Genomic DNA, 18,906 nt, shown 5'->3' with positions numbered 1-18,906 from the left:
ACATTAATGGACTTCTTATTCAGTAAACAAGCATTTATGCAATGCTTACTATATTTCAGTCATGAGTTTGAATTCCTATGGATTTTAAATGTGAACAATCTTAATCAAAGGTAATGGCATTATAGTGAAGAATTCCTTGATGACCAAGGGGCATTAAATAAAAAAACTGACACTAAGCCCAAAGGGCCACTAGAGGACAACAAAATTATTAGTCCCATAAATACACTGGGTTACTGAGTACAGAAGTGTTAACAAGACAATACAGAAGACAGGGTCAGAGTTGAGCTGACAATGCCATGCCTTGGAATTTACTGCTTCTAAACCACTTCTCTTAATCACTTTGACTTTCTGCCAATGCCAGTTGTGGTAACTGGTTGGGTATACTGGAGTGCTTTCCATGGTTTTAGCAAACACAAATACATCATGCTTTTTCTCTTTTTCGGTGGTTGTTGTTAGTCTGAATTCTGAACCACAAATAATAGAATTGTTCTATAACAAAAGCAATCATAATGCCCACCTTGATGTAATTGTGACTATTCTAAAAATCCAACATGCGTCTCACACCAAGACTTCTTTGCTACTACGGATAGAATTCAACTGAATGAGAAATTCTGTGTAATGGCTGCATTCACAGTTCCCTCTTCAGACTAGAGTTTGTCATAATTAAACTTTGTATCTCTTCCAGTGCCTATCACAGTGACCTGTGAACAGTGCATACATATTAAATGTGTGCATGATTTGTTTTGTTGTTGTGCAGTCATTTCAGTTGTGTTGAACTCTTTGTGACCCCATTTGGGGTTTTTCTGAGCAAAGATAATGGAGTGGTTTGTCATTTCCTTCTCTACCTCATTCTATAGATGAGGAAACACGCTTAACAAGTCACTTAAATGGGTTAAGTCCTTTATAATGTCCCATATTCTACTTTTTTGCACAAAAATTGTTACTGATAATATGTAGCTGCCTACTCATGACCATTCGGTGGCATTCTTCCAAAACTTTTTATTGATATGCTCTATTTCTTATATCATAGTCATTTCTGATATACCTTCTCCTGCTCCCAAGCCCCTTGAATTATTCCTTGTAACATTTTAAAAGATATGGTAAGGAAAACCAACCAATGCAGCAACTGTGTCTGACATCTTACCCAATACTCTGGACCCACCCAAAGTGTTCACCACCTCCTCATTGAGAGGAAGGAGGTACATTTTTTAATCTCTTCTCTGTAACAAGATTTGGCATTGGATCAAAATTGCTGAACTCAGAGCTCTTATATGCTTACCCTCTCACTTTACATAAGAAGCAGCTGAGAACTTGAGAGGTGAAGTGATTTCTCCCAGGTTTTACAGTAAGTAGCAAAGATCTGACCCAAAGTCATAGGTTCACAGGTTTGGAGCCTGAAGGGACCTTAGACTCCACTTAGATCAAAGCCTTCCTTTTACAGATAAGGAAACTGAGACCTGGAGAGGTGAATGGATTTACTTGAGATCATACAGGTAGTAAGTAGCACAATTAGAACAGGAAACCAGGTCATTTAAGTATAAATTCAGACTTCTTTCCAGTACTGAATGCCATGTTAGACCCTAAACTCTTAAGAGCTAAAAAGGACCTTGAACTCATTTAGTCAGACTTTTATTGATTTTACATGTACAAACAAGGAAATCAATGTTCAGAGAAGGAAAAGCAACTTGTCCTAGGTCACACAGTGGGCCAGAAATAGATAGGGTCAGGGCTAAAACAGTGAACAAGCTTCATTACTCTCCTCTTCTCTATTTGCTCTACTCCTGACTCTCTGGTCCTTCTCTACCATGCCTCCACATTAGCTTCCTCATCCTGGAAGTTCTCTCCACTTGTGGACTTCTCACACTAGAATTACATTCCACCTCGGGGACCCCTTCCTCTGACTGCATCCTTGCTCTCAGGACCTTCATTTTAACAAAATGTCCAAGGCAGTCACATCTTCCTTCCTCTCCAGGCTCTGCTCCTGACTCTTCAGACTTTCTTTGCCATGCCCCCAAATGGATACCTTCTCCTCCCTCTCTAGCCTTTAATTATTTCACTTATGGGTTGTCTTCCCTCGATAGAATGTAAGGTTTTTGAGAGAAGGGAATATCTTTTTGACTTATATTTTTATTCCCAGTGCTTAGTACAGTGCCTGGAATATAGTAAGTAATTCATGCTTGTTGACTTAACTTGACTAGAATCTATACCTGGAAAAGAATGGAGAAAGGCTATGGGTCCTGGACTTAAGACTTGTCTGTCTTCTTTTCTTCTCCAGAATTTCATGATGCCTTCATTTCTCCTTCTCCTTCTTAATGCCGGAGCAAACTCACAGTTCTTTGAAGGCACAGAGCTCAATATTTCTACATTAGTAATAGTTCTACATAACTAGTCTATCAGACTTTGCAGCTCCTGAAGCTTTTCCCAGGACTGTATCAGATTCATTTTAGATACATAAATTTTATACTAGTCTAAGTCTATATTTTGTTAGTAATTTACATACTATTTCTAGAATAATAAGAGTGGTCATTTTTAGGTCAGTTTAAATTTTGCAAAACACTTCATATTCACTATTTCATTTTAGCTGCCACTAAACTCAGACAGGTAAACTATTATTTCCACTATATAGATGAGGAAACCAGGTCTCAGAGATGTATAATGTCTTCTTGACTTGCATGTGAATTGGATTTAAGTGAGGTTGAACTGTGTGTCAACCTCTCTGTCTTCCAGAATCATTAGAGTCTAGTGGCAAGACAAAGGTCAAGATGCCTGGTGATGCCTCAAGATGCAGTAAACGACCTTGCATGTTCAATGTTTGGCAAAGTTCTAAGCTCTCAACAGGGCCTGTTTCCCCCTCCTTCATGTCCCATTGGAATAAATTGTCCTCCTCCGTCTATTTTGCCAAGAAAGACTTCACCTACTTCGAGTAGATATTCCCCTAACCAACCATCAGGTTTAAGGCTTGTTGGTTACCTTCAACCTGGTTTAGCCTTTCTAAGGAGACAGTTTTACTAGAGTGTGTCTGTGACACATGCTACAGCTTCTTAGAGTCATAGGTGAGAGCTGGGTGGCAGGTGGACACCAAAGGTAGAAAGCAACCCTGAAAAGGGCTTGGCAAGCCTTCGTATCAGATTGCTAGTCCTCCTGAACACTCTAGAGATGTATAATAATTCTTCCATTGTAGAGCACTTATGAATTGTTAATGTCAGAGATGGATTCAAATCCAGGTCTTCCAAAATCCAAGTCCAACACTCAATTCACTACACATGTATTATTGTGTTTTTAGCCATTTTATGTGCCTGGGTTTGTATCTGTGTAACAATGGTGGTTGACATTAGTAATTTGGAACTATGCCCAAAGGTCTACAGAACTGTGCATGTCCTTTGACCCAGTAATACCACTGGGTTAGGTCTACATCCCAAAGAGATTTTTAAAAAAGAGTAAAGGACTTATTGTACAAAAATATTTATACCAGCTCTTTTGGTGTTGGCTAAAAATTGGAAATTGAGGGGACACCTATCAATTGGGGAATGGCTGAACAAGTTGTAGTATATGATTGTGATGGAATATTTTTGTTCTGTAATAAATGACAAGCAGGCTGATTTCAGAAAAACCTGGAAACTTACATAAACTGATGCAAAGTGAAGTGAGCAGAACCAAGAGAACATTGCACACAGTAACAGCAATATCATATGACAAAGTACTCTGAATGACTTAGCTATTCTCAACATTACAATGATCCAAGTCAATCCCAAAGGACTCAGGATGAAACATGGTCTCTGTCTCCAGAAAAAGAATGAATGTTTCTGAATACAGATTGAAGAATACTATTTTTCATTTTCTTTCTTTTTTTGTTCAAGTCTTCTTGTACAAAATGAATAATGTATAAATGTTTTACATGACTGCATACACACACACACACACATACACACACACAAATGATCTCTATCAGGTTGCTTACTATCTCAGGGAAGAGGGAGTGGAGGAAGGGAGAGAATTCAAAACATAAGAAAACAATGATTTCAAAAAGACCTGGTATGTTAAATTTATACAAATGGCAGCCACCAGTATCTGTGTGTAGATATTGTAAAACCAACACTTAAAGTCACAATGGACTTGATGGTATAACGTGTGTGATTGGTGTTTTTTTCTAGCTTCTTTGTTCAAAGTTTTGTCCCAGAGAATAACCTGATGAGCCTCCTATGGATCTCCTTTGTCTTGATAGAATAGATGACAGGATTGAGCATGGGAGGCACAAAGAGGTAGACAAGGGACATTAGTGTATACACATAAGGTGGTGCATATCTCCCATAGCGGTGTACCATGGATACACCTAACATGGGCACATAGAAGATTAGTACTGCGCATATGTGAGACACACAAGTATTGAGTGTTTTAAGCCTCTCTCCTTGGGAGGCAATAGCTAGCACAGAGCGGAGGATGAGAATGTAAGAGACGAGGATGAGTACAGAATCCAGGACAAAGGTAGAGATGATAACACAGAGACCAAATATGCTATTGAAAGTGATGTCCCCACAGGGTAGATGGATCACGTCTGGGTATAGACAGTAAGCATGGGACAAAATATTGGCTTTGCAAAAGGGCAGACGCTTCAGGAGGAAGGGCAATGGAAAAACCACACAGAAGCTGCGGAAACCAATGGACAGGCTCATTTGTGCAACTCGAGTGTCAGTGAGAATGGTAGGATACTTCAGTGGGTTGCAGATAGCCACATAACGATCAAAGCTCATGGCCAGTAAAATCCCAGACTCTGTGAAAGAGAAGAAATGAATGAAGAACATCTGTGCCATACAGGTATCAAAGGTTATCTTCTTGGTATGGAAGCAGAAAGTGGCTAATACTGAGGGCAGTGTGGACAAGGACGCACCAAGGTCATTGATTGAAAGCAGAGACAAGAAATAGTACATGGGTTGGTGCAGACTTTGCTCCTCTTTGACAATGAAGAGAATTAGGCTGTTTCCCACAATAGAGACAGTGTAGAGGACTCCAAGGAGAAGGAACATCCAGTGTTGGGAGTCTTCCAGCCCTGGGAGGCCAGTTAGAGTGAAGAGAGGTGACCCTGTGTCATTAGTGGAAGAATTTCTCATCCTGGGAATTTTCTTCAGGCTTTACAGTCAAAATTCATGGAAGGGAAAGGAAGAGGTAGGTCATTGTTGATCATATCCTTCAGGGTGGCATTCAAGATCTTTGTAATCTGAAACCGCTCTATTCAAAGTTCTATGTTACTCTATTGCTCAGTATATACCTTCTATTCTAGTGAGGGAGGTCTCCTAAACATCTCCTGTCCTTTACTCCTTGCCAACACTTAGAATAACTTCCCTTAGTCTTTCAGTTAATCCTTGTTCATTACCTTCTTTAAGGAAGATTTACAAATTAATTCATTCAGGAAGTCTTTCTTGCTCACCCTAACCTCTGCGGATCTCTTGGCCTTCCAGACTGATAATAGTAAATGATAACAATGCCAATTTATTAGTTTAGTCCTTTGTTTGCAGCCATAGCCTATGTCCTCACATTTCCCCAGCTCCCTCATTCCCACTAAAGAACAGGGTGTGAGGGACTGTCTGATGTTGGCTACTGCCAAGTGCAGGTTGTGGCAAGATGGGGTAGGAACTGGGTATTAGGAAGTAACCGGAGCTCACGCTCCCGAGGCAGGGGCTGTGCTAGGCGGAGTTGTGGTGAACTGGGATGGGCTGGATACGGAGAAGTAACCGGAGCTCACGCTCCTGAGGCAGCGGGCAGTGCTATGTGAGCTGTGATAAGCTGGGGAAGGAACAGGATGCAAGGAAGTAGCCGGAGCACGTGCTCCTGAGGCAGGGGGCTGTGCCATGTGGGAGCAAGACAGCAGAGGACGAGTTCCCTTTGCTTATTCTCCCATTCCCTGTTTCCAGTGTCCTCTGCCTCACTCCCTGATTCTTCCTCACTACTGATTTCTGCTTCTTTCACTCTTTCATATACTTCTTTCCCTAGCACCTCCCAATCTGGGACCTTAACAAACATCTGTCCCATCTTCCTTCCTTCACCCTATTGGCTACGGGTCTCGTCTCTCTTCCTGCGACCAGACCAGCTGATCCGCCTCTGGCCTATTTCCTCCGCCCCACGTTGGGCGCCACTTGTGCCGGCCGCGCCGTGCACTCTCCTCCTATAAGGAGCAGGCTGCCAGAGTCATACTTACCAGTCTTTGGGGCCTACCCGGATAAACACACAGAGACGAGCCGACCAGGAGGTGCCAACACCCGAGCTTTATTCAGAGGCCATCACAGCAAGGCCAAGCAGGAAGGCTATAGCAAGAGAGCAGGAGCAAAGAGAGAGTGTGCTCCGACCAGGACCGTTCCTTAAGTACCTACCTAGCCCCTCCTCCTCAGCCTGCCTACTAGTCATTGATTGTAGGATCAGATACAGGAAGGGGATGTCTGGGTTTAGCGCACCAAGGGAGAGGAAGTGACGCAGGAGGCTAGGACTGGATACAGGAAGGAGGCGTCTGGGATTAGTGCATAGACAAAGAGAGTACGTGACCTAGGAAGTCAGGCTCAGATACTGGGAGGAGGCGTCTGGGGTCAGTGCTACACAAAGGGAAGGTACGTGACCCAGGAAGTCAGGAAGGACACAGGAAGGAGGCGTCTGGGGTTGATGTTGCACTTAGGGAGGGGATTAAGCAAAGGGAACTCGTCCTCTGCTGTCTCGCTCCCACGTGGCACAGCCCCCTGCCTCAGGAGCACATGCTCCGGCTACTTCCTTGTATCCTGTTCCTTCCCCAGCTTATCACAGCTCACATAGCACTGCCCGCTGCCTCAGGAGCGTGAGCTCCGGTTACTTCTCCGTATCCAGCCCATCCCAGTTCACCACAACTCCGCCTAGCACAGCCCCTGCCTCGGGAGCGTGAGCTCCGGTTACTTCCTAATACCCAGTTCCTACCCCATCTTGCCACAACCTGCACTTGGCAGTAGTCAACATCAGACAGTCCCTCACAACAGGGAACAGAAATTTCTCCCCCATACGTCCTCCCCCTTTTTATCCTCTTACATACCCTCCTCTCTTCTTCTTCTTCCTCTTCCTCTCCCCTCTATTACTACCTTACTTTTTTTCCTCTTCCTTCTTTGCTTTTCCTCCTTTCCTCATGCTTCTCCTCAAAGCACAGAACACACCTTGACTATTTCTTTACTTTCTAACAGACCTTAATCACAAATCCTCTTTGAGATTGGGGAGAATGAAGGCTACTTTTGCTGCCTGAATCTACAAGACTGGGATGAGGTAGAAATTCTTAAGCAAGCTGAGTTAGTTATGTCTAAAAAGCTTTATTCACAAATTTATGAGAAATAACCACAAAAATAAGGTTCAAAAATACAGTTGTTGAATCTCAGAGCTAGAATCATAGAATCTCAGAATTTTAGAGTCGGGAGGGTCCTTAGTGACCATTGAATGTAACCAATAGTCCCAAATGAATCTCTCCTTCACTGAACATGAAAAGTATTATCCAAGTATTGCTTGAAGATGTCTAATGAGGGGAAACCTATTACCTCTAGCAGCTTTTCAATAACTTAAATGATAGATAACTTAAATAAATTTTGGATAACTTAATTAAAACCATTAATAGTTTTAATGTTTATTAAAACTATGGTTATTAAAACATTTCTTAACATAACAAGTTCATGGCTCCCAGGTTAAGAATCCCTGCTTTAGAAGGAAATACAAACTGCTTTGTTTCACATTTAAGGTCCTTTAAAACTGAGCCCCAACCTAATAGCACATCATTCCTTTCCTCAATCTAGTCAAACTGATCTTATTTTGCCTTATATGTGGCAAGCAACCTAAATTCATAAATGTAAATTAAGGGCTATCTCACTATCTCCCTAATCCTTTAGTTCTTTTATTTTTTCCCCGTCTAGAGATACCCACCTCGGCAGAGACAGCAGATGCAAAATGAAAATTGAGCATCTCTGAGTTTTCTCTGCTGTCAGTTATTCCTTCTTTAATGTTCCTTCCTCCCCCCACATAACCAAAAACAAAGACATCGAAAGGTGGACAAAAACCTTTTGTTGTCCTTAACCTTTCCACATCAAGTTCATCTCCTTTTGGAGGTGAGTACTCAGCTCTATTTTTAATGTACAGCTTTTTGAATTCCTGGTACGTTACCTGCCCTTGTTTCATACATATGTAGACAGATGTAGATATATTGATATAGATATAGATAGATACACACACATACATATATACCTATATACATATTCACATACCTACATATATACATATAGTCATATATGTATATATGTTTATTTGTACATATAAAGTGTGTATGTGTGTGTGGATGACCTTAGAAGTAATCTAGACCAACTGGTACATGAACAAGAATCTCCTCCAGAACAACCCCAAGTTGTTCATGCAACTTCTGCTTAAATCTCCCTAATATAGAGAAATGACTGATTCCAGAGTCAATTCATTCCAGTTTTGAACAATTTTATTATTGTTTCCAAGCATTCCTTACATTGAACTAAAATCCCACTTTCCTTCTGCAACTTCCACCAATTTTTTCCAGTTCTGTCCAGGGTAGTCAAGGAGTAAAAATCTAATCCCTCTTACACAGAACAACAGTTCTAATGTTTGCAGAAAGAAATCTTTTCTACCTTCTCCTTACCACCCCAAGTCTTCTCCAAGCTCACAATCCACATTTACTTCAATGAATTCTAATATATCATGATTGCTAGTAGTCTCATTATCCTAGACATCTTCCCCACCTGAATATGCTCCATCTTCTCAATGTCCCTCCTCAAACAAGGTGCCCAGAAGTGAAGATATGTCAATTTACTTAAACACAAGGGATTTTTCTCTCCTTTACCTACTGTTTTGCTGTATCTTCAGAATCTCATTACCACTCCCTTGTCTCCCTTCCACTCTGGACCTTTAGTATTTCTCTATATTCACAGAATTTAGATAAGGTTTCATCTTCATTTCTAGGTAAAATTTATACTCTTTTTCCTCTAGGTATTATATCAGCACTACCTCTGCTTGGTTCACATGGATATAAACAGCTGCTATATTTTAAGGACTAAGAATGAAACACTTGTACGATCCTCTTACTGCAAAAACTTTAGAAAATACTTCATTTTTTTCTTTTCTTTTTTTTTTTTTTTGGTTGGGCAATAGGAGTTAAGTGACTTGCCCAGGGTCACACAGCTACTAAGTGTTACCTGTCTGAGGCTGGATTTGAACTCAGGTCCTCCTGAATCTAGGCCGGTGCTCCATCCACTGCACCACCTAGCTGTTCCCAAAAGACTTCATTTTTAAAACAAGTCAAACTGGACAGCTCTAAATTCTTTGAACATAGTTTATACTTGCCCAGTCCTTGGCATTTTTTCTAGTTATTCCTTATCCCCAGAATATTATTATTGACCACCCACTTTTCTACTGGTCAACATCCATGATTTTACCTTTACCTTTGAAACCTTCCATGACTTTCTAACCAGAAATATTCTCACCATACTATGTTCTCCCATTTAACTCTTTCCATTAATTATGACTTTTTATCACATACTTCCTTATTTTCTCCTTAGATCTATTCCTGTTTTCTCCTCAAATCTATTCCTGTTTTCTCCCATCCACTAGACTGTAAGCTCCATGTGGACAGGGACCATTTCTTGTACATCTTCAAATCTCCCCCAGGGCCCAGCAAAGGACAGTGCACCCAATGAAATGAATGGAAAACTTTTGAGCAGGGGAGTGAGTGATATAATGCTTTGCTAATAATAATTCACATTTCTGTGATGCTTTAAGGTTACTAAAAATTTTTCTTATAACTATGACTAGATTTTTGAATAGCATATGGACATCATCATTATCTCACTTTAATATAGCACATTAGAGTTCAGAAGTCCTTTCTCATAAAAGGAACCGCAGAAGTTTTATTATCTTCATCCCATAGATGAGGAGGCTAAGGACCAGAGACGATGAATAATTTTTCCACAGTTCTAAGGCTAATCCTTTAGGTGCCAGGATAAGCAGACGTTAGGAAGGTAGCTCTGGTAGAGTGTGCAGTGTGGATTGAAGAGATGGAAGACAGACTGAATGGAGCCAGGGATACTTGTTAGGAGGCCATCCCTGTAACTCAGGTCAATGGCACTGAACAGTTTAAGCTAGGCTGGTGGCAATTGGAATGGTGAGGATGTAGAGGCATACAGAGAAGCAGTGTAGCCTGATGCAATGTAAGCTGGACTGGGAGGACTATAAAAGACAATCTTGAGATATGGAACTAAGAGGACAGCAGGATGAGCCACAAGATCATTAACTGAATTAGGTAATCAACAAATCAACTATCATTTATGTTAAGCAAATACTATGTGCCTGGATTTGTATTAGGAACCAGGCATACAAAAAAGTAGGTTTTCATTTTTCCTTTCCACCTGGTGTGTATGTGTGTGTGCGTGTATGTGCGTGTGTGTGTGTGTGACAGAAAAAAAGAGACATACAGAGGGACAGAGACACAGAGACAAAGACAGAGAGCCAGAGTGACAGAAATGAGAGTCATTTCATTCTACCAGGTCTCAGGAATTAAGAGTAGTCAGATCACATGTAGCTTTAGACAGGAGGCCCTTTCAAATTCCTGGAATAACTCCACAAAAAGTGGTCTCTGACTCCTTAACTGAAAGATGCTAATCTTGTGGGGGCAGGATTGGGCTTCAGAAGAGAAGGTCCAATGCTTTACTAAAGGAGAACATCACAGAGTTACGCGCTTGGAGGATCACAGAATCATAGATTTAGAGCTGAGAGAGATCTTAAATGCCATTTAACAGATAAGGAAACTAAGGCCCAGAGAAGTTACGTAACTTGCTCAGGGTTACATAGCTGGTAAGTGTCAGGGTCAGAATTTCAACTCAGGTCTTCCTGCCTTCAAGTCCAGCTGTCTTTAGCATGCTATGAGAGCTGGAGGGATGTATGATGCAGATTCTTTCATAGAATAATAGATCTACAGCTAGAAGGAACCTCAGAAACCATCTGACCTCATTTTACAGGTGAGGAGACTAAACCCAAGGAGTCAAACTGACTTGTCCGGGTCAAAGAGGTAGTATGCATTGGAGCCTGGATTTGAACCAACAGCCTGTGACTCCAAAGCCAGGGTTCTTTCAACCACCAACCACATTGTCCCCTTTCTTGTTAACATGGAGCACAGCAGAAATTTCTCTGTCTGTCACAAGAATATTTCTTATTTTTAGGCTATGAGAGATGTGGAAGATTCCTGGTCTTCTACCTTCCTTTACCCTTCATCTACAGGTACTAATGAATTGGATTCTTCCTAACTTCTATAGCATTTGTCTCCCTAGCATTTAGCATAATGCCTGGCACATAGTAGGAAATTCATAAATGTTGATTGATCGATCACTTGCTACAGTCAGTTCACCTGAGGTGAAGCAGGGATCTTTTGACCCATCATGTCACATACTCAATTCTGTCATTGCCATCTAGACACATACAAAACTTCCCACACTAATAGAAAACTTATAATCTGGAGGAGTCTGCTGGGATACTAGGCAGGAGTAGCAGGCAAGACTTACATCCATAGGACCCAGACCCAGGGAGGTAAATGGGTCCCCCTGACCAGAGCTCTGGGGAGTACTGTTTTCAGTTCTGGGCACTATATTTTAAGATAGATGGTGAAAAACTTATATGACCAAGGGAGTACCTTTTTCTGGTAAAGATCAGCCTTTGGCAGTCCATGGTATCTGGCTTCAAATATGTGAAAGGCTTTCATGTGAAAGAGGAAGTATTTTGTGAGGCTCTGGATGGGAGAAATAGGACCTCTACGTCCAAGATATAGGATAATTTTTTTGGCTTGACATAAGAGTAACCCTGTATGTAACTATTGGTGTTGTGCATGAATGGAATTGACTCCTTCAATAGTGAGTGAGCTATACATCACTGTAAGTAGAGATTGGATGAGAATCCATGAGGGGTCCTGCCGAGGGGACCTTTGCAATGGTTAGGGACTAATCTAGATGACTATTAAGGGCCTTTAGAACTATTATCATGTCATTCTTTGATGATGAGGTGAAGCCTGTCTCCCTAGTAACCTCCAAAACTATCTCATGTCAGTCTGGAAAGATGGGATTGAGGTTCCCCAGGCAAGGGTCAGTGATTGGTGGTTAGGGGATTTGGGATCCCAGGACTTACCTACTTCATTGGAACCACCATGGCAAGGGATGGAGGGTCTGCAATTGTTCAAACCAACACTCCTCAGACTTCTGGCTCTAAATGCCCAGAGTTTTATAGGGGTGCCTCTAGGGAGTCCCCAGGCTCTGCAATTAAGCAGGCACTTAAGGGATACATCAGGAAATAAACATGGAGGGAAGGAGGGGTCTGTGGTACCTTGAGATCCATCAAGGTAGAAGAACTATGGCTAGGGATTTCTTAGTCTACAGTCCCAGTTTGAAATCCTAAATCCCCCATTTAGGCTGTATACTATGTCTCTGAGCTGTGTCTTCTTCAGAAGAGCCAGGCAGAATTAAACCAATGATATTTAAAGAATCTCAGAATTTAATGCGATCTCTGAGGACATTTAGTCCAATCCATCCCTGAAGAGGAATTCCATCTACAACATGGAAGTGATCAAGTCACCGCTGCTTGAATGCCTCTGGTGAAAGGGAACCCATAATGTCCTGATGCAGTCATTCTAACATTGGAAAGATGGATATAGATACAGATGATACAGATATAGATATATAAAGAGAAATTACACAGATATAGATATATGTATATATTTGTATCTATATATGTGTATATGTATGTATATATGTGTGTGTGTATATATATATATATATTTTTTTTTTCCTTATAATGAGATAAAAACTGCCTCTGTAATTTTTACTCATTGCTTGTCATTCTGCCCTCTGGTACCAATAGAACAAAGCAAATCTTTCTTCCACTGAACAGCTCTTCAAATAAATGAATACAGTTATCACGCTTCCCCTCTTCTCCATGCTAACCACCCACTTATTTCAGCTGTTCCAGTTCTCTCACTGTCCTGGTCACCCTCCTGCAGTCCTCTGCATCCCCTGTAGACAGGCTTCAGCTTCCTTTGCTGAGTCCTGATAGTGATCAATGGAACACCTGTGACAGAGGTCAGACTGTGTTTTATAAGGCTATTGCTATAACTCAGCAGACAGGTGAGTTTCATTTAGAAGAATGAGCAATCTTGTACAGGAGCTGCATTATGGGTTCTTTCTTCTACTACAGGCCAATCTGTGGGGTACGCCATGTTTTTGAATCCCTATGAAATGATCAACAGCCTAATGAAAGTCTGACATTTCAAAATACTACGTGGGTGACAGTTGGGAATTTATATTTAGTTTGAAGTCAAGATTGAGTCTATCTGTTGGCACCTTAGCCTAAGAGGGGCTGAGTTCCTATAGGCTGTAGAGAACTGTGAGTTACTTGGCAGAAATCTAAGAGCATGACAACTCGCTTGGTGAAATCCCAGATCACCAGCCTGGCCCACTTTAGTTTCACAAAAAAACTGGGGCCAACAACATTCTCTGCTGGGTGGTTTGAGTGGTTACAGGAATAGCAGCACCTTCATATATGTTACCCAGGAAGAAGGGGAAAAAGTTAGAAAACAGCAGGCTAAGAGTTATAATGGAACAGGGAAAGGGAAGGAACATTCCCTTTGCTTGGGGAACTTTAGGACATGGACAACTTCCTGGCTATAAATCTATGGGTTTCCTTATCACCAGTGTAAGAATCATTTCCTTCCCGCTTTGCCACCTTCCCCCTTCCTCACAGTCTGAATCATTGCCCAGGAGCAGCAATAGTGGGTCCTAGGCTCATTTTATCAGATCATGGAAGAAAATTGAAATTGGAATAAAGTAAAAGCAAGTTGATGCCAAGTAATGGTAAAATACAGCAAACATTCAATAAGAAGTGAAATAAAGATCTTGGAATCAAATATCTCATATTTGGAAGGTATTCCAAGGTCACTTATTTATTACTAAAGCATTCTCATTTAAGTAAAGCATTGACATGTGAAGTCAGAACTAATAGCCTTATTAAAACTACAAAGTACAATAATATTAATAAGGACAAATCTGTCATCATACTTAATATAATGATCATTAAATATATTTAATGAAGTGACTCCTTTAAGGGAATAAAATCATTTTTCTATTTTTTTTAATTCATGACATGACTCTTCTGTTTTGGTGCCTAATATTGCTACTACTTAACTGTGCACATTCTAGTATAAACCTTGACTCAAAAGACCAATTGCATGGGACTCTCTCCTCATTAGAAGAGATTGATTAGTCAATACCCTGTGCCTTTGATAGAGGCAGGCAGAATTAGTGAAAGCTAGAGAGGAGAGAGCTCTATTTTTCTGGCTTTCAGCAAGGAGAGAGAAAATATGTAATTCCAATTTCTCTTTAGGTCCTTGAAAGGATACTGTGGAAAGAAGCCGACATGTAGAATAGTTGGCAATCTCTGTATCATCCCTATCCTCAACCTATTATACTAGGAGCTTTGAGGAATTTCCTCTTGGGTAAGATTTAAGACTCTGTATGTTGGCTAAGCTGTGTTATCTAGATTGTAATGGGAGAGTTTATTCACTTTATGTGGTCTGGTATATATTCTCCTTAACATCATTCCTCTCATTTATTTTTTGCTGTTGACTTGGATAAATGGGTTTATTGGCTATTTGCTACATATGGGTTCATTGTGGAACTGGAAGGAGTCTTTGTGGAACAGGAGTCAAGATTTAAACATACAGATTGAGAAATTCCTTCCTTTCTCTCTAAGGAGTAGTGATCAGAGTGAAGCTTGAACTTAAAAAAATGTATTTTCACCAGACTTCCTTGTGGAAGGGTTAGGAGGGGCAGGTTAGATGGCTATATACATACATATTATATACATACATATATATATGTATATGTGTGTGTGTATACATATATATACACACAAATATATATTTGCCTCCCTATGAGCGACATCTAGACAGATCTTTGTGACAAGATATAACATACATGTTTCACGACCTAGGCATGTGACCTACTTGGATTTAGATGTTGTGGTCCTGCTCTGAAAGTCATTAGGACTACTGTCATCATTATAATCCAATAAACATTGTTAATTACCTATTCTGTGTAGGATACTAGGAAAAGAAAGAATTATACAATATAGACTACTTTGATGAACTTACAGTTTAAAACAAATGTGAGAAATGCTAATAATTTGGTTTCCACAGACACTATAGGAGCAATGGATATTGCAAAAAAAAAAAATAGATGTTACACAGGATGTGCAGAAATATGTAAAACACGATGAAAGGGAGGGCAGAATGACCCTATCCGATCATATTGCTGGAATAATTCTTTAAGTTCCTCTTGAAGGGGGCACAGGCTGAAACCGGCTCAAGCTGGTCATGGTCAAGAGGAGGTCACTGACTTTTGACTGACACGCATGCTTAATTATCCTCATGCATATTAACTTACACACTCCATGGGGGGAGACAGCCTCCATTTTTGTACATGCAGCGCGTGAGGAGGGAGAAGAAACACTTAAGAAGTAATATGCAAGGGGTGGTCAAGGAAGAGGGACGTCCTGTCTGTCCCTGACCAACGGAGGAAAGGGAGGGTGGGACAAGGTGGGGTTATAGCCAAATAATCCTATACAATCGCTTGCTCTGCTTCTGTATGGGTTATGTGTGGATCCCATGAGGGAATGTAGACACTCGCTTCTCCCAAGAATCACAATAAAGGCATCTCTTCTTTCACTACACTGTGGTTTCCTTATTACCCAGTTAACTCTCAGTTGAGGAATTCAGTGAGCCCAGTCTCAGGCAGAATTCTGAATTGAGTCTGGGGTCTTTATAACATAAATGAATACTCAACCATGTAAGAGAGCATAAGAAAATGTCTCATGAATGATGCAAAAAGTAAGTGCTTCAGTCAGGGCCAAGATGGTGGAGTAAAGGCAGGGACTAGCCTGAGTTCTTCCCCAAACCCCTCCAAATTCCTTTATAAAATGACTGTACGGGGCCCAGGGCTCCAGAGGAGGAGAGAGGAGGGAAGGGGAGTGGGACGAGAAGGCAGCTAGCGACTCTACCCCGTAACCCGTAGGGCAGGTGGGCATGAAAGGCAGGGGTACCGCAGCCCTGAAGGTGGGGTTCAGAGAGAGGCAGAGACTAGGGCGGACCCGGCACCAGACACCCGCCCCAGACTCGCTCTGGCCCTCCCGGAGTCTGGCTCACCTCCAGACCTCTTCCCGCTCACTACCGGGTCCTCTTAGCGCTTGGGGCCAGGTGACCTTCCCTCCTCAAGTCGCCCCGTACTGAGGGCACGAGACCTCGCCCCCTCCCCCCCAGCCCGAGGCCTTGAGGTCCTAGCGTGGGTCCGACCCACTCTGCCTATCAGACGAGCTGGGGGAGCTCCGTGCTCCTGTACCCCTTAGCTCCCTCTGGTGAGCTCTCCATGGCTCTCCCCACCAGCCCTTGCACTCTGCTGCTGCTTGAGACCAGAAAGTTTGTTTCTGTGAAACAAACAAGTTAACAAACTGCACTGAAATATCACCAGATGTGTGCCAGTGTCAGGCTATTGGTTCACCAAATATAGTCACCTGTTCAAAACTGGCTACATAATGTTTGATGAGGAAGGCAAAAATGACTAATTCAAAGAGTGGACTGAGAAATAGACCAGAAGGAGCTATTAAAGAAAATGGATGGAATATATGATCCTATTGTGATGCACACAGTCATTTCAAACCTCGACAATGCAGTAGCACTGGTCTTTGCTGGTGTGTGAATACAGCTGGAATAAGAACAGATAAGGATAGTGAAATACCATGCAGCAAATTAGCAAGAGCATACTGAATCATCATGAACCCAAACACAAAACAAGAGAAAAACCTTTTAATAGTACTATCTTAGACAATGCCATCAAACAGGAAATTCAGCATCATTATCAACTGAACCCATAATACCTCAAAAGAATTTTGTATCAAGATGATGTTATCGCTATTGACCTGATGCAAATAGCACCCAGAAAAGCACTAGTGATGTGGAGACAGCTGATGTGGTTTATTATTTTGAGAAAGATGTAAAAGGTGATCTCTCTTTTATTCCAGTAAAACTAATCTTGACATAAATGGTGAAATGCTTGATCTGGATCCTGCTAAAACTTTAATCTATTATCTTGATGGAAAGTCACCTGAATTTTCAATGCAAGGACTAAAAGCTAGTGTTATTGCTGTCATTGTAGTTGTAGTTCTGGCACTTGTGACTGGAAGTGTTGTGCTGGTTATGTCCAGGAAGAAAAGGAGGGCAAAATATGAAAAAAACTGAAATAAAGGAGATGGGTGAATTGCATAGAGGACTCTCCACATAACTACCAAAATATGAAGACAAGAAGAAGAAAAAATAGATATTGATACTGTATTGTGATCATGGAAAAAAAGAAACTTTGTCGGATTAATATCTTGTTAGGAGCAACAATAACCTAAATTTTGGCTATCCCTATTTTAAAAAGTTGGGCCACTACAATTTATTCAAATATACATTTTCTTAGACAAAAACTAGACTGCATAGGTTTAAGCAAATGCTTATATGACATCAAAGTCATGCTTTAAGTATATTTCCGCAATAGCGTTTGAATTCCACACTTTCACTTGTAAATGAAAGCTAGTTTTCAATAATGTTTTTTGTTTGTCTTGTGCATATTTTTGTCTTGAATTTCCTTAAACTTTTTTATGACACTGATGGGGTGCTTGTGCTTGTACTTGGACCCCAATTTTCTCCTTAGCCTCAGAAACACTGTCTCTGACAACCACTCCCCAGCCCAAGGACACTGTGCCTAGAGGTTATTCATGCGTGGGCCCCAGCACGACCCTTATCTGTCTCCCTGGTGCAGCTAAACACACAAAGCTGGGTGAGAGAGTGCTGGGCTGCTCAGGCCCCAGCCCTAAGATCATGTCTCTGGAAGCCTCTCAATTCCTTAGTAAGTTCCTGTCTTGTGAGAAAGCTTTCCCTTATTGCAGAGCATTCTCTCATCAAGACAGAGGGAGAGGGGTGCCTTGCCCAGCCCAAGGAGTTTTGTCCTTGGCCGGCCCAAGGACTCTTCCTCCTGCCAGACGCCAAAGATCCATACCTCTGTCATCTCCCTTCCTGTCTGGTATACTCCCTGTACTTTCTCATCCATACCTCCCAAAGACACCTGCACCTTTAGATTACCTCATCAGTGTCACTGGCATTCCTTTCCCATGCCCTCTTCCATATAAACCCTAGGTTCCTTAAGAATCCTTCCCTGCTGAAAAGTGTAACAATAAATCTTTGCCACCTTGACTTAAAGAATGCTTGAGTCTGTGAATTCATTCCAGACGACCCTGTCCTGTACACCAGTCTTTGACGGGTCTCAACCTCTCAGATCGCAACAACACTATGAAATAAACAAGTTGTAAAAAGAAAATGACTAAACAAATTCTAGAGCAACAGAATACACAAAAAGATGAAATGAAACACATTCTCAGCCCAAGTCAACTTGGAAGGTCAGCAGGAAAGATCTGTTGCATCAGGATGAGAGAGGAACATAGTCAAATGCAGGTAGTGCCAGCGCAGAAACAGCCCCATCAAACCCAGAGCAAGCCTTGGGGAGACTGAATCAGTGGCAGCAGTGGTGGTTTCCAGACCTCTCAGCCCACAGATGGCAAAGACAACTTAGAAGTCAGCAGGAAAGGTATGACACACTTGGGTGAGAGTGGAGTGCAGTCCAGCACAGGCCTTGACAGCACAGCCCTGGCCACACTTACCAGGACCAGGCCTTGGGAGTAACTGAATTCCCGGTGACAGTGGCAGCAGGAGGTCAAACATCTGGTCAGAAGTAGATAACAGAGGACTTTTTGCTAGCACTGAGGCAGGACTCTGTT

At 41.6% G+C, this 18,906-nt stretch overlaps 1 protein-coding gene and 1 pseudogene across 1 annotated transcript; one reads left to right on the top strand and one right to left on the bottom strand.

Moving 5' to 3' along the window:
* Positions 1-4,160: 4,160 nt before the first annotated feature.
* Positions 4,161-5,105, bottom strand: LOC114042323 (olfactory receptor 51I2-like). The gene has a single exon (XM_027861007.1). It carries the CDS (start codon positions 5,103-5,105, stop codon positions 4,161-4,163), a length of 945 nt encoding a protein of 314 aa, XP_027716808.1.
* A 6,844-nt stretch (positions 5,106-11,949) lies between these two features.
* On the top strand, positions 11,950-17,372 carry LOC114042338 (annotated as a pseudogene).
* Positions 17,373-18,906: the final 1,534 nt, after the last annotated feature.

This window comes from Vombatus ursinus, unplaced genomic scaffold, assembly GCF_900497805.2.
Source record: "Vombatus ursinus unplaced genomic scaffold, bare-nosed wombat genome assembly UNPS02014355.1, whole genome shotgun sequence".
Taxonomy (NCBI): Eukaryota; Metazoa; Chordata; class Mammalia; order Diprotodontia; family Vombatidae; genus Vombatus; species Vombatus ursinus.
The sequence above is the reverse complement of the archived record's forward strand: the minus strand, read 5'-3'. Positions and strand labels throughout refer to the sequence as shown.

Coding starts and splice junctions, on each gene's coding strand:
- LOC114042323 (XM_027861007.1), bottom strand. CDS start 5,105: ATGAGAAATTCTTCCACTAATGACACAGGGTCACCTCTCTTCACTCTA.